At 42.3% G+C, this 14,051-nt stretch overlaps 1 protein-coding gene across 1 annotated transcript; it reads right to left on the reverse strand.

Annotated features, from left to right (window-relative positions):
* Nucleotides 1–1,268: 1,268 nt before the first annotated feature.
* On the reverse strand, nucleotides 1,269–11,236 carry rogdi (rogdi atypical leucine zipper). The gene is made up of 11 exons (XM_068337715.1): nucleotides 10,700–11,236; nucleotides 7,478–7,549; nucleotides 5,315–5,397; nucleotides 5,059–5,113; nucleotides 4,885–4,965; nucleotides 4,459–4,554; nucleotides 4,269–4,367; nucleotides 2,971–3,084; nucleotides 2,844–2,893; nucleotides 2,471–2,597; nucleotides 1,269–2,303 (listed from the first exon to the last, which is right to left on the reverse strand). The coding sequence occupies exons 1-11, from the start codon at nucleotides 10,772–10,774 to the stop codon at nucleotides 2,262–2,264; spliced, it is 894 nt and encodes a 297-aa protein (XP_068193816.1). The 5' UTR covers nucleotides 10,775–11,236; the 3' UTR covers nucleotides 1,269–2,261.
* Nucleotides 11,237–14,051: the final 2,815 nt, after the last annotated feature.

A 14,051-nucleotide genomic window follows, 5' to 3' on the forward strand; every position in this document is an offset into this window, starting at 1 on the left:
CAGTTTTAGACGTACCCGGTTATATTTGTCCACTAAAACAAAACTGATCATCTAGCTGGGCATAAGCAGGGATGATTTTTCTACTCTACTGTAATTCACTTAGCAAACATTTGCTTTATTGTTGACCAGTGATGTCAGGCACTTGGGAGTGATTTTTGATCAAGATTTGTCCTTTACCTCTAATATTGAGTCTGTGTCTTCGACAGCCTTCTTTCCTTTATGAAACATTGCTAAAATTAGAAATGTCTTAACTTTTAAAGACACACCAAAAATCAGTGATGCCTTTGTTACTTCTAGATTAAATTACTTGCAATGTACTGAGGCTCCTTCAGTTATATAATAGTTATTTGAACTGAAACAGAGTGAATGCTTTATAATTCAGTTTTTTAATTATGCTAGTAAATGAATAATGAAAAACTTCAGATAGAAGACTTTTTCTCAGAGAGCTGACTTTTATTACTTGAGAGTCTCTCTGCCTTGTCATTAGTAAAAACAGGCCTTCTGAACGCAGCAGTGGAGGAGTTCAGCAGGAAAAGCTTTATTGTTTAGACTTTTTATTGCACAGATATCAGCTAAACAAGCTCCATTGTATCATAGGCAGCTTTTCAAAACAGATTAACACTTACTGGAATAGAGTCATTTGTTCTTGATGGGACTAGTGTTTGGTTCAAGGGAAATCAATAATAAATGTGCAAAACATGAAATAAATATGAACACAGAGCAGATACATAATTGTAATTATTACATCAGCACAATGACAGCTTATTAATCAAATCTGTGTAGTCCTGAATATTGAACAGTATTTGTGTAATTTTCAGCAAATCAAGTGAGGAACAATAAAAACAACACATACTAATAAAGCACTGGTTCAGACCCAATGTCCACTTGACTGTTAACATAAATGTTGAAATGATCCCTTTCAAATCTGTGGAGAGAAGATACCGTTCATCAACATGAAGTCGAATACATGTCTGTACGTGCGGTCCCATGAGGACAGCCCTGCTTGAGGCTCCAATCTCACACCCAAGTCCGCCACCTATTGTGGCGCTCAGGCTATGATGTGAGTAATGTTGGCATTAGGTTTTCACAAAAGGCGAACCTTTGTCAATTTTCAGCCACTGTATCAATGCCCATCAACTGATTTGAAACGTTTCTCCCTTCATCCAGAGCCCCCGGCTGTCCGGGGGGATGCCTGTACGAGAATGCCGCTGTTTTCTGGACCACAAACACGTGATATGGTTCTGTCACTGACCAAGTAACCAACATGTTTGAATCGCAGGAAGAGCATGATGGGAAACGTTTTTCCTGATGTGTCCATTACAGAAATATTTACTGTCCCAGCGTAACCATCCCGTCTCACAAACAGGACTAGAACCTGTCTCAGAAGAATGTTTTCATTACTACTCAGTCACCCAAAACTCCAGAGCTCTAGAAAGTTTAACTAAAATTAAAACAAGACAGAAGAACTCCCTCTGTGATGATGTGGATGCTTCATACTAGTACAGGTGGATGAGATCGAAAAGGCATGTGAGTTGTCTGGGTGCAAAATGTAGAAATAAGAAAATTAAAGACCTGCTTAGAAGAAAAAAAAAAGAACAGTATATTTTTCAGGTGAAGTGGGGAGAAGTGGACCAAACCCTGTTATGTGTGGAAGGTGAACACTAAGTCAGAATGTCCCCTTCATAAAAATACTTGGATCCCTTTATTCCCTTACCTGGACTTGACCAAAATGTAATGTGTTCTTTACTGGCCCCCAACCTCCATCGACACACACACACACACGTGTTTTTGCAGAATGCCAGAAAGATTACAAATGAACCAGAGTTAAAACATCATCTTACTGTTGTGAGGGAAAGTTTTTGAGGTAACACAAAAACCCTCAATCTGACCTGTTAGTGCTGCTTGACTTCCAAACCTGAGTGCACAAATTATTATTCCAAACACTCACTAAAGCTGTTTGAACTCAAAAATACTTCTAACAATAACCGTCCAATAATAATAACAACATTCATTCATTAAGAGAGAGGAATCAGTGCTCGGACATTGAATTCACATACATCGGCTGGGCTAACACGGCTGGGAATGGCAAACACCTGCTGGGGGGGTTGGATCAGCTCCTTCAGTTCATCATGCAACACTTGAAACTGAGTGACTGGATGAATGGAGTGTCTAAAAGCTTAAAACCGTGCCAAGATATCCCTCACACTTGTGTGGTTAGTTTGAATCCCAGCAAAATATCCAGAAGACGGACAGAAGCTGGATTAGAAAGGTCTGTAGTTCCAAAAACTAGAGAAGATGGAAATCTGCAGGGATGGAGAACAGATGGACGTCAACGATCAAGATCTAACGATCAGTTGAAGAATTTCCCAAAGGAGGAGATATTGATTAACAATATCACCTGATGTGATTGAAATAATTTCTTGAGCATCTTATTTAATATGCTTAGTCATCTTCTGTGAGAGACACGTACCTTGTCCTTGAGCTGCTGACAGAGCTGCAGGGAGATGGTGAAGAACACCAGTGTGTCGTTGAGCCAAGGCACCACACACTCCACCTTGTGAACGTGACTCACCTCGAAGCGATTGTTGTTGAGCTCACTGTGGAGGAAAAGGGCAAGAGGAACCAGAGCGCCTCTTAAATACGGTACACAACTTGAAATTAACTCAATGGAAGTGTGTCCAGTAGCAGGTCTGATCATTTCTGATATGTAATATGATATGACAAGTAATATATTTAATATGATATGTAATATATAATAATAAATAAAACTATGTAATATTTCTATATGAAGACAACCACAGAATGTATTCTGGTTATCACACAAAGTAAAGGACGGGACGTACAACACTGCTCCGGGGTTGTGCATCACTGAGCTTCCAGCAAGCTTGAAGTTCTGAGAGGAGAGAAAAAAGATGAAAAGATGAGTCCCACGATGGTGTGTTCAAAGTTAAACGCCGTTGCGGTTCTTACCTTGGTGGTGTTGGGGGGCAGCACATGCAGCTGATACACAGTCAGACACAGTTTGCTCAAGTTGATGAAAAAGTTCACCATCACGTCCCCGGGCATGGGAGGAGAGAACATCTTCTGTCGATGGAGTACAGAGGATCAAAATGAGAGGAGATGATGATGATGATGTTCTTGTTCATTCAGTCTGCTAACACATGTTGATTCGTTTTTTGTATGTTTTGTTGGTATTGAGTATGTTACTGAGATAGAACATTGCATGTTTAAGCTTCTCTTGTGAGGTGTTGGGTATCAGATTGGACTAAAACCCTCCAGAACATCCCAAACACCCCAACAGGTTACTTCTGAGGCATTGTGTGTGTGTGTGTGTGTGTGTGTGTGTGTGTGTGTGTGTGTGTGTGTGTGTGTGTGTGTGTGTGTGTGTGAGACACCCACTCAGACTGCAGCACCCATTTTTCTTTCCATCCTGTCACAATCAGCTAATTCATCACAATAACAGGTTTGGATTTAATAATAGTAATGAATAACGTTTGAATAGTCAAGTTTATCCATCTGTAACACATGGACAACATAAATTTTTTCCTCACTTTAATTTAAAAAATTCTGGAGAAATGAAATGAAATTACAAATGGATTTAAAAACACAGGCCAAAATTTGAAAATAGAAGTACATTAGCACCTGGAGATACGAGCTGCTTGACGTACGAGTTATTTGAGATACGAGTCGTGCATTAGGACACCACCTCTAGTTGGCGGATGGATACAACATCCACTCATTCTCAGTGGAGTAAAGACGGAGCTCGTGTGTTCTTGTGAGTTTTTGCATTTCTTTTTTGTTCTTTATCAATGTTTACGTAAGTTATATTATTAATTATACACAGGTAAAGTCTGCATGTTTTTTTAGGGGTTTAGGGATGTTTTTACAAGGCTGGAACAGATTGAAATGGTTTTAGTTAACTTAAATGGTGAAATGTTGTTTTGCTTACGAGATCAGTCATGGAACGGATTAAACTCGAATCTCGAATGCACAAAAAGCAAGGACATACAATTCCACTTGTCTTTAGCCATGCTGATCTTTAGAATTATTAACCAACTCTTACTAAATTTTGTTGGCTAAACATGTCTTTATTACCTTGGCCAACGAGGTTATATGATTGGTTCAGTTTGTCTGCTGAAACCGACAGATTTGAATGAAATTTTCACCAGAATCAGGGTGAAAATTACTGTAAAATATTTCCTATAAAAACATTTACTGCCTGTCACACACTCACTGATTTAAAAGTATTTGTTGCATTAGTGTCGTACCATCAGAGCGCTGGTGGCCAGCTCAGGTAGCGTCATGGAGGCCGGGGTGGTAAGGCGGTTTCGTGCTCTTGTCAGCTGGAGCATCACTGCATCCATGAGCTGTGGCAGGAAGAAACACAAATCACTGGTGTCACTGGGAGCACTGGGATGTTACGCTGTGTGCTGGTTAGAACTGGACCAGGAGACTGACCTTGTTGACCTCAGCCCCTGTTTTGAAGTGATAGTTTTCGTCATGGCTGCTCAGCAGCTGGAGAGCCTGGTTCACATGGTTCCTGGCATCCTGGATCTGATGCATGAACAGAGGCAAGCGAGACGTATCAAGTATTCAGAGAAGATGCTCTCATTGGCCAAATTCGTACAACAGTCCTACAACAGTCCGAACAACACTCAAACAGTCATTCATGTCGTACAAGGCTGAATCTGAAGCTGGATCTATGTTATGTCTGACGGTGTTTCACCTCTCATCCAAGTATGTTCTTCAATTCTAACCCACAAGGAGACACTGGTAGTCACCTGATCATCTGGCTCATAGTGTTACACACCTCAGACAAACAAACCTTCAAGCAGACCCTGGTTTCACCTTAACAGAATGTTGTTACAGACTAATGCACAGTACCTGCTGCAGTTTCCACTGCTTATCTTCTCTGAACTGAAAGTGCAGCGTTTGGCTGCTCTTTGCAACTTTCAGGTTTATGTCCTGTTGACAAAAGCAAATCAATAAAGAGGAACACAATTACTACAGTCAATGATTTATTTTTACAGAAGAATACGACCATGATGGTAAACTCACAGCCTGAGTCAGGGCCTCTCCCTGTAAAGTCAGCACACCCTTCACTTGATCCATGCTGCAAAACATCACATTAGACCGTTATTTCAGCACCACCAGAAGACCAATGAGGACAGCTGACAGCAGTGTGATAAAATCAGGGGACATCTTACAGCCACCTCCTTCATAGGAAGTCTGTTACGTAACAGACACGGCCTATTGATCAACCATGTTTAGTGAGACCACAGACATTAAGTTAACAAAAAAGAAGTTTTATTACGTTGAGCTGCCAAGGATGAAGTTCTCCTGTTTCAGCTGACTCTCCAGACCTGGGCTTGGTATGGAGAAACGTCTAGATGCCTCCTGTTTATGTCAGAGAAAACACAAGATTAGTGTCCATCTCGACAGAGGTCTCTGATATATTTCATTATTCTGTGTCTTCAGAGCTTGGGTAACATTAGTTATAATTCAGCTGTGTGTCAGAATTACCTTTTGACTAGTCACGGAATGTTCAATCGCACTTTTTACTTTTTTTACACCAAATTGGTGCTAAATATAAGCTATTGACAACAAACGATTTGGGAAAGACACACTGTGACAGACTGAAAAAAAGCTCAGTTGGACAAGTAAATCTTTCCTTGTTCTCCAGCAGATCAAGAGAAGAAAATATCTTTTTTGTTCATGTTGATACCATTTCCCATTTGGTTGTGAGGTTTATAATCTGTCCCTTGTGAATCTACACGCTCTTAACTGGAATAGTTAGACCTTTTTTAGGCTTTCTCGATACTGTCGATTTGTCAGTACTTTGTATAATTTAATTCTCGGGGACATTTCAACTGCTGGATGGACGATTCGTTTTACTTTAGCAGCTCACTCTAAATTCATCCAAATCTGATCTCATTATGTCACATGACACGGTATCAAAGACGCTATCAACGCTGTCAAGATGACTATTTTCTGTTTCAATGTAAACCAATATTTCCCCCTCCAATGTTTTTTCATCAAGTAGATTGAAGCCCTCTGGGCTGCAGAGACAGATTTTACAGGGGTTAAAATCTCTCAGTGAATTTGATTAGATCAATTCCTGAAGTATTACTGGACAACAAATATTAAAAACTTTGAGTATCAGGTCCAATTGGAGGACACAGATATGTCTCTGCTATGGCTCAGGATGAAGACAAAGTCTTCTCAAGCGGCAGCATTCAAAGCCTTCGTCTGTTCTGCTCTTTGTTATTCTACTTTATTAAGTCGTCATGGCATCTTGTCTCCAACAAACAATTTTGACTCATCTTTCACTAAAGGCAATGTGTTAATGAATAGCATTCTGTGAATTCAGTCAAATTTTATTAATAAAGCCCTTAAATACATCAGCAGACATTTGAAAGCGCTTTTAAAGACAGAAAAACCAAACAGAACCCTCCAGATTGGATTGTTCTTCTGATTTATGCGACTGTTGAGAACTTAAACTTTGCTCTGGAGCTCTACAGAAAGCTCTCGTTAATGTTAAGCACACACTCAATGCAAGACGATGTGAAGTTCAGCAAGAGCTCTTGCACTGAAAATAGAATCACCAAACAAAGCCAGACTATCTTTGAACTGCGTACATGTCTTATAGGCAGTCCTTCTCTCAGTCTTAGACTCTGGTCTTATCATTACAGACATTCTGTTGCTTCTACTTTTTAAGGTATCCTATTGTGTGTAGTACACTTTTTCATGGTTTTCCAACACAAAAACCTTCTCCAGCCTCCGGGTAAGTGGTGGAAGATGGACGGATGGAAAAACATTTAGATTTGAGGCCAGCTAACAACACTGGCATAAGACGAGTGTAGATCTAGCTCCATGCATCCTTTACTAGACATTCAGCACCTACATCCTTAAGTACACCACAGGTCTGAAAAGAAGTTTTCGTGGTCATAGAGTCGTATGAGTATGAAGTTCAAGCTATCATGGGCTTTTGCTTCTCGGTGCAACATGACTAGTCAACTGCTGCCTTGGTGCTGGTTTGTATGCTGCATGACGCCTCGTGTTAAAGTCACCCATCAAAACAGAGATGGGACAGGGGGGAGAGCCAAGCTGGTCCAGTCAAGAGGCAGGGAGCAGAGGCTCCTGTGTAGTTTCAATAATGTTTGCATTGTTTTGGCCTGAATACGTTTTGGCGACAGGGTGCATTAATGTCATGTGACTATTTATTATCTGATAATTTTGGGGGAAACCAAAAAGAAATATTGCAGCACTGACTGAAATATCCTGAAATCTAATATTCCCAATATGAAATGTGTTGTCTCCTTTGGCAAGGCCCTTCTAATCTTGCTCCATGCCAACTTAATCGAAACCTTCTCAGACATCAGCTGCTCCTGTAGACCTACAGAGGAGGTCCAGTGCTGACTGGAGGAAAGTCCCTTTAAACGATGACACTTCGACCACATTAGAGATTAACGCCTACCTTAAGGACATCCTGGAGCTGCTTCAGAACGGCGTGGACTTCTTCTTTAAGCAGCCAGTTGAATTCCTCCTCCTGCCATAGAAGCAAAACATGACTATTAAAACAAATAGGCATCACAGGCAGTTTGTGAAAAGGATGACTCCTGCTCCTCCTGTGTGACTCCTTTGTCAATCGTGACACAGAAACATTTGAGGACTTGAAGAAGAACAGTAGTAGAGTATACATTCAGTCATGGGGGGGGGGGGGTATATTTCCTGAAGGAAATGACATATACCATTCAGCTCACATACCTCCATACATTAAATGTGATAGCACAGCATTAAACGAGCACGTAAATACACTAAAGAAGCATGTAAGTAGATTAAGGAGACAGATAAATACACAACTCTGGAACATATAAATACACGAGTTAGGAAAGTATAAATACACGAGTTAGGAACGTATAAATACACAAGTTAGGAACGTATAAATACAACTCTAAAGAAACAAATACACTGCAAAAAAGAAGCAAATAATTTACAGCAAGCTGAACGGCATACTTGGTGAGGAAGGTACATCCTTCATCACCATCATCCACATCATTATTCTTCACACGCACATCACCATCCCAGCTCAATTACAATTCTATTACACCTCCAGTTCATCCGCTATTTGCTTCCCCCTCCCTTCCTGATTTCCCTACTCAAGCCAAGCTTGCCAAGAGAGCACAGAATAGAACTGTTTTCCTACCATGCATATCGTAAGAGGCGACTAAGGAGGGTTGGGCGCAGGGCTAACAACCCTGTTCTATAAAAAAAGAAAATTGTTACAGAAACACCAACAACAGAAGAAAAGACTAGTGGCCTGGGAGAAGAAGTGATGTCAACAAAAGGATGTATGAGCTGTGTGGTGAAAGCCGATTCAGTGGACACTGTTTGGCCAGCTAGAGGACCTAGACTTTGCTGATAACTTGGCCCTGCTTTCCCACAGTCACCAGCAGATGCATAAGACAACAGAGCTGGCAGCCACCTCATCACAAACTGACCTCAAGATGAATCAAGACAAGACGAATATCTTCAAAATCAATACAACAAGCGAGGACCCAGTCACGCTTCATGGGAGCGAGTTGGAAGAGGTAGAAACCTTCACATACTTGTGCGCCATCATTCACATACAAGGGCGGCACAGACGCAGACGTCAGAGCAAGAATCGGCAAAGCGAGGACAGCACACTTGCAGCTTAAGAACATCTGGAACTCCAAAGCGGTGTCAACTCGCACACAGATCAGGCTGTTCAACTCCAACGTCAAATCATTCTTCTGTATGGAGCGGAAACGTGGAGAACTACGAAGAACATCATCAAGAAAGTGCAGACCTTCATCAACAGCTGCCTGAGAACAATCCTACAGAGTCACTGGCCAGACATCATCAGCAACGCAGACCTGTGGCAGCAAACCAACCAGCTGCCAGCTGACGAGGAGATCCGGCGCAGAATATGGAAATGAATTGGGCACTCTCTGAGGAAGCCAGCTAACAATATCACAAGGCAGGCGTTGAACTGGAATCCACAAGGGAAACGAAAGAGAGGGAGGCCAAGAAACACCTGGCGACGTGAATTTGATGCCGACAACAAGAGGATGGGAAAGACCTGGAATCAGCTTCAAAGAATGGCACAGGACAGAGCACTCTGGAAGACTGCTGTTTGACGGCCTTTGCTCCAGGGGGAGCGATGGGCTTTGATAGGTCCCTTCCTGTTACTCTTATTATACCCTCTGAGGGTACGGAGCACAAAGGAGGTCCTCAGTCTCTCTGTGGAGGAGCTTGGTGATACCAGTCTACCGCTGAAGGAGCTCCTCTGCTGGGAGAAGGTAGTGTGCAGGGGGTGGCTGGTGTTCTCCAGGATTCATCTGAACTTGGACATGGTCCTTCTCTCTAGGACAGTCTCAGCAGAGTCCAGACACTGACTGACTACAAAACCAACTCTGGGGATGAGTCTGTTCAGGCATTCCATGTCCCTCTTTCTGACCCCACCACTCCAGAACACAATGGTGTAGGACAGCACACTGGACAGGATGGACTGGTAGAACATCTGAATGAGCTCAGATGTTGAAGGAGACCAGCCTCCTCTACCTGTACACAAAGTCTTAGTCGTGAGACCAGTCCAGTCTGTTACTCAGGTGCAGTCCCAGGTACTTGTACGTCTCTTCCACCTCCACGCCAACAATGACCACCGGCTGTGACGAGGGGGGTGCCAAGAAACCCTGCCTGATGATTCTGGATCATGTTGGATTCCTTTGAAAATTATTCTAAAAACTCTGCTTCACCAACGGTGGTGTCCCTCTGGAACAACAGCAGGAACTTTACCATCTCCAGTCTGATCCAGGTAACCAGGTTCAGATAACACCCTGTGTGCTGGATCTGATGGAGATGTCTTTGTGCCCGTCAGTGTAGACGTTGCCCATGAAGTTACAGGACAAAATCTGTTTTGACTAATCTGATTAACAAATGCATAACATCTATAACCAACTACAAACACTGGTGAAACGATGACCTACAGGCAGTCAATAAAAGTGACTGAAAAGGAGGCCAGAGGCCAGAGGGCAGAGGGCAGAGGGCAGAGGGCAGGAATAAGACATCACTGGTCCCCGCTGGCTGCAGCCTCTGCAGTACCGCATGGGGTCGATGTCCTGTGGGACTGTTGCCCTGCGGGACTGTTGCCCTGCGGGACTGTTGCCCCGTAGGACTGTTAACACCTACATACCTTGACTCCCTCCTGACTCCACAGACAGAGGGTAGTTATCCGACATGTTTGTATCCACACTCCTGGGACCTTATTGACGCTGCGTCTGAACAGCATCGTTATTTATCCTGACATGTAAACAAGTAAACACGTAAACACGGGCAGCCATACGGAACACGGTGACAACCAACGAGCTGTCGTTCACTAAAATCTGGATTAGTTAATTACTAGGTGGTCATTTTCGGGGGAACAACATGCTAATGGAGCTTCATAACACAAACAGGCCCGTGTGACGTCATCCGTCAATCAGCTACGTGAAACCTGGTGGCAGAAGAGCATCGTGACGCGGGGATGCGACCGGAGCACCTCCGTCGTGTCCTTCCACCTCCCGTTGTTTCAGAGTGATCTGACACCACAACACGTTCACCGGCAGCTCGTCGGTCGAGCAGCTAGCCCCAGTGCCCACAGCCCGCTGTCCCACCTCCAGCCCCACCGCCTACCTACCAGCACGGCCCGCTCCACCTGGCTGGCTGCGGACATCCTGGGCAGCTCCGACAGCGACCTCTGAGAGTTGAGCATTCTGAGCAGCGACGAAAAGAAAAACCTCCGTCAACACTGGAAAACGGTGTCCTCTCGTTGGAACGAAGGTGATCCGCTGCCTGCAAGTGAGCGGAGGATTTGTGGCCTTCAGGGGCTGTCGGAAATTACATTATTCTCACGAAACTAGGTAAATTACAGAGAACTACTATATAAAAAATGACAGTATTTTGTTCTATAGACAAGCCGATGAGTGGCCGATTTAAAAGAACTGACAATATAAAAATAACAAACAAGGTTCAGTAGTCTTGGAAATGGCCAATTCAAATCTTTAAGACATTTGTCATTTCGAATTTGTCTTTTTTTCTCCCGTATTACCACAAATTATATGTTTGAATTTCTTTAATATATATTTATAATGAAAGATTCTCCTTTAACAATGTGATGGGAGACTCTTAATCTTTACGAGATCCCCTGAACGTTGCATCAGGCTGGCCACACGTTCGCCATTAAACTTGCCCCACCCACAGGTTTATTTAGTTCCCGTCACACAAACATCGTGGGGATTGCGCTGTGTTCATTCATCCATTCATTCATTCATTTTCCTACCCGCCTCATCCGTTTGAGCGGGTCGCGGTGTGCTGTGTTCAGTTCCTGGGAAACATAACTGTCATTTAAGGGCGTTTTGACATGATAAACTGTTATTTTGAGAAAAGTTGTCTTCATTTTGAAATACAGTGTCTTTATTTTGAGATACCAAATAATTGTTTCGATAACGTTTGTCATTATTTTTTAGATGAAACTTGTTAGTTTGAGAAGCTAAGTGATTATTTTGTTATTATTTAAAAAACAAAAACAAACCCTACTTAGTATTTTGGTGAATGCAACTTATTTTGAAACGATAATTTAAAAAAACAATTAAGAAAACTTTCTCCAAGGGGCAACTGAAAGCACATAAAGCAGGATAGATGTTAAACATACAGTGTAAATGTAAACAGTGTAAATATAAACAAACAAATAATAATTAAATAACAAATATAAATACAATGTTTATGTTAAATAATATTTCAAGACCTAGTTAGTTCAGAACCAAGTGAGTTTGTTCAAAATGTAGTAAGTACAAAACCTAATTTAGAAACTACTTTGTTCAAAACGTAATGCATTCGTTGGTCAGTTCAGAAACTAGTTAGTTTAATACCTAATTAGTTATTTCAAAACATAGTTAATTTAAAAACCTAGTTAGTTCAAAAACTAGTTAGTTTAAAACATAGTTCAAAACCTAGTTAGTTCAAAAACCTAGCGGGTTAGTTCAAAACCTACTTAGGTCCAAACATAGTTTGTTTACGGCCTAATTTGTTTAAAACCTAGTGGGTTAGTTAGTTCAAAAACTAGTAAGTTTAAAACCTAGTTAGTACAAAAATGAGTTTAAAACCTAGTTAGTTCAAAACCTTGTTGGATTAAAACCTAGTTAGTTCATTCAAAACCTTTAACTCAATATTCCTACAGTTATGCTTCTTAATTTTCAAATAGTAGTCATAATTTTCAATAATTTAATGTCAATAATACCAAATCAACATCCAAAAAAGTTTAAATTTCTCTGTTGGAGAGCTTACTTACAATAGAACCGCATCGCGAAAACATTACAATATTTGATAATAAAAAATAAGACATCACTACAAACCTCTTTTATTTGTAGAATTATTGTGAACAGGACTCCAAAGGTGCTTTTTGAATCTGTTATACCACAAAAATAGCATAAAAACATAAACATAGATGTACAATAGTCAGATACATACCTGTAGAAGAATACACAGTACTGAAAGCAGGGATCTTTCTCAAACAGATTGACTGTTAATCTCTTTGGATTGTGCTGTTTGTGTCAAAACACCAGTTTCTACATTTAGCGTATTGTGGAAAAATACTTCAGAAATCGCTGCATTAAAAGCATCGCCGTTGCTTTGAAGCCCCGCCCATTGATCCGAACCACTAAACTGGTTCACCTGGAGAATGAAGCGCCAGTTTGTCACCTGGACAATGAAGGCCCCGTCCACACGGTGACAGATCTTTTGAAAAGTTTTTTGTTGTGGTTACGCCGACCGTCCACACGACAACGCAGATATCCAGGACAAAAACGCAAGTTTTTGAAAATGCTGGCCAATGTGAGGTTTTTTGAAAACGCCGGGTCTGCATTGTCGTGTGGACGGTGTATCTGACCCGGGGGGCGTGTCCATGCGACGAAAACCGCTGTGACGTCAGTGTGTGTGATCCGTGTCTACATGTACACAAAGAATGGATGGAGTTAAAACTGGCTATTTTGTGATGAATAACAGCTCCATGTTGAAGACGTGTTGATAAACATGCTTGACACTTTAATAGTTGTTCGTCTGTTTATTTCTTTATGAGTCATGACGTTTATATATGTATTTATTCATTCATTCACGTTCCTCGCCAAAGACGCCAGCACTAGTTCTGGGTAGGATCGGGATGCGCTGCCCCCTGGTGGAGAGCTGTGATGGAGGTCCTCCTCCAGGAGGAACGGCGTGAATTTCCACACGTCCCGGTCCTCTCTCCTGTCGTTGTCGGAGTTATTTTGCTTATAAACGTGTTGATAAACGCACTGATAAGGATACATGTGGACAGAGACTTTTTCGAAAACGCTGTTGTGTGGACGCTTATATTTTTCTATGCGGGGTGAATAAAGTTGCAATTTCAAAAAGATCTGGCATCTGTTTTGAAGCACTTGAGTGTGTCAAACGTCATCAGTCACGTGGTTTTTCCTCGTTTGAAGCATCCTCCAGCTTTGCCTCTTGAGACAGAGGATGGGTCAGTTGGGGTAGTTGGATTCAGGAGTTCCTCAAAGTGTTCCTTCCACTGACAGACAACCTCCTCAGTCGAGGTCAACAGTGTCCCATCCTTGCCTTATACAGCCGGGATGGCCAGCTGTTTCCCCCTACTGAGGTGTTGGACAGTCCTAAAGAACAACTTGGCCTCTCCAAACTCCTCCCACACCCTCTGTTTTGCCTCCATCACAGCCGAGGCTACAGTCATTTTGGCCCGTCGGTACCCTGCAACTGCTTCAGGAGTCCCCAGGGACAACATGCCCCTGAAGGCCTCCTTCAGTCGGGACTGCTTCCCTGACCACCGAGGTCCACCATGGTGTTCGAGGGTTACCACCCCTTGAGGCACCCAAGACCTTGAGACCCCAGCTCTCAGCTGCATCTTGAGCAATGGAAGCTTTGAACATCAACCATTCAGGTTTGATGCCCCCAACCTCCACAGGGATACATGAGAAGCTCCGTCAGAGGTGTGAATTAAAGGC

Source organism: Antennarius striatus, chromosome 16 (assembly GCF_040054535.1).
Source record: "Antennarius striatus isolate MH-2024 chromosome 16, ASM4005453v1, whole genome shotgun sequence".
In the NCBI taxonomy this organism is placed as follows: domain Eukaryota; kingdom Metazoa; phylum Chordata; class Actinopteri; order Lophiiformes; family Antennariidae; genus Antennarius; species Antennarius striatus.

What these genes read in the sequence shown, in the direction of transcription:
- rogdi (XM_068337715.1), bottom strand. Translation starts at nt 10,774, where the DNA reads ATGCTCAACTCTCAGAGGTCGCTGTCGGAGCTGCCCAGGATGTCCGCA. An exon ending in TTCATCCTTGGCAGCTCAAC is followed by an intron (nt 5,114 to 5,314) that starts GTAATAAAACTT and finishes GATGTTTTGCAG; the next exon opens with CATGGATCAAGTGAAGGGTG. An exon ending in CAGGGGCTGAGGTCAACAAG is followed by an intron (nt 4,368 to 4,458) that starts GTCAGTCTCCTG and finishes TTCCTGCCACAG; the next exon opens with CTCATGGATGCAGTGATGCT.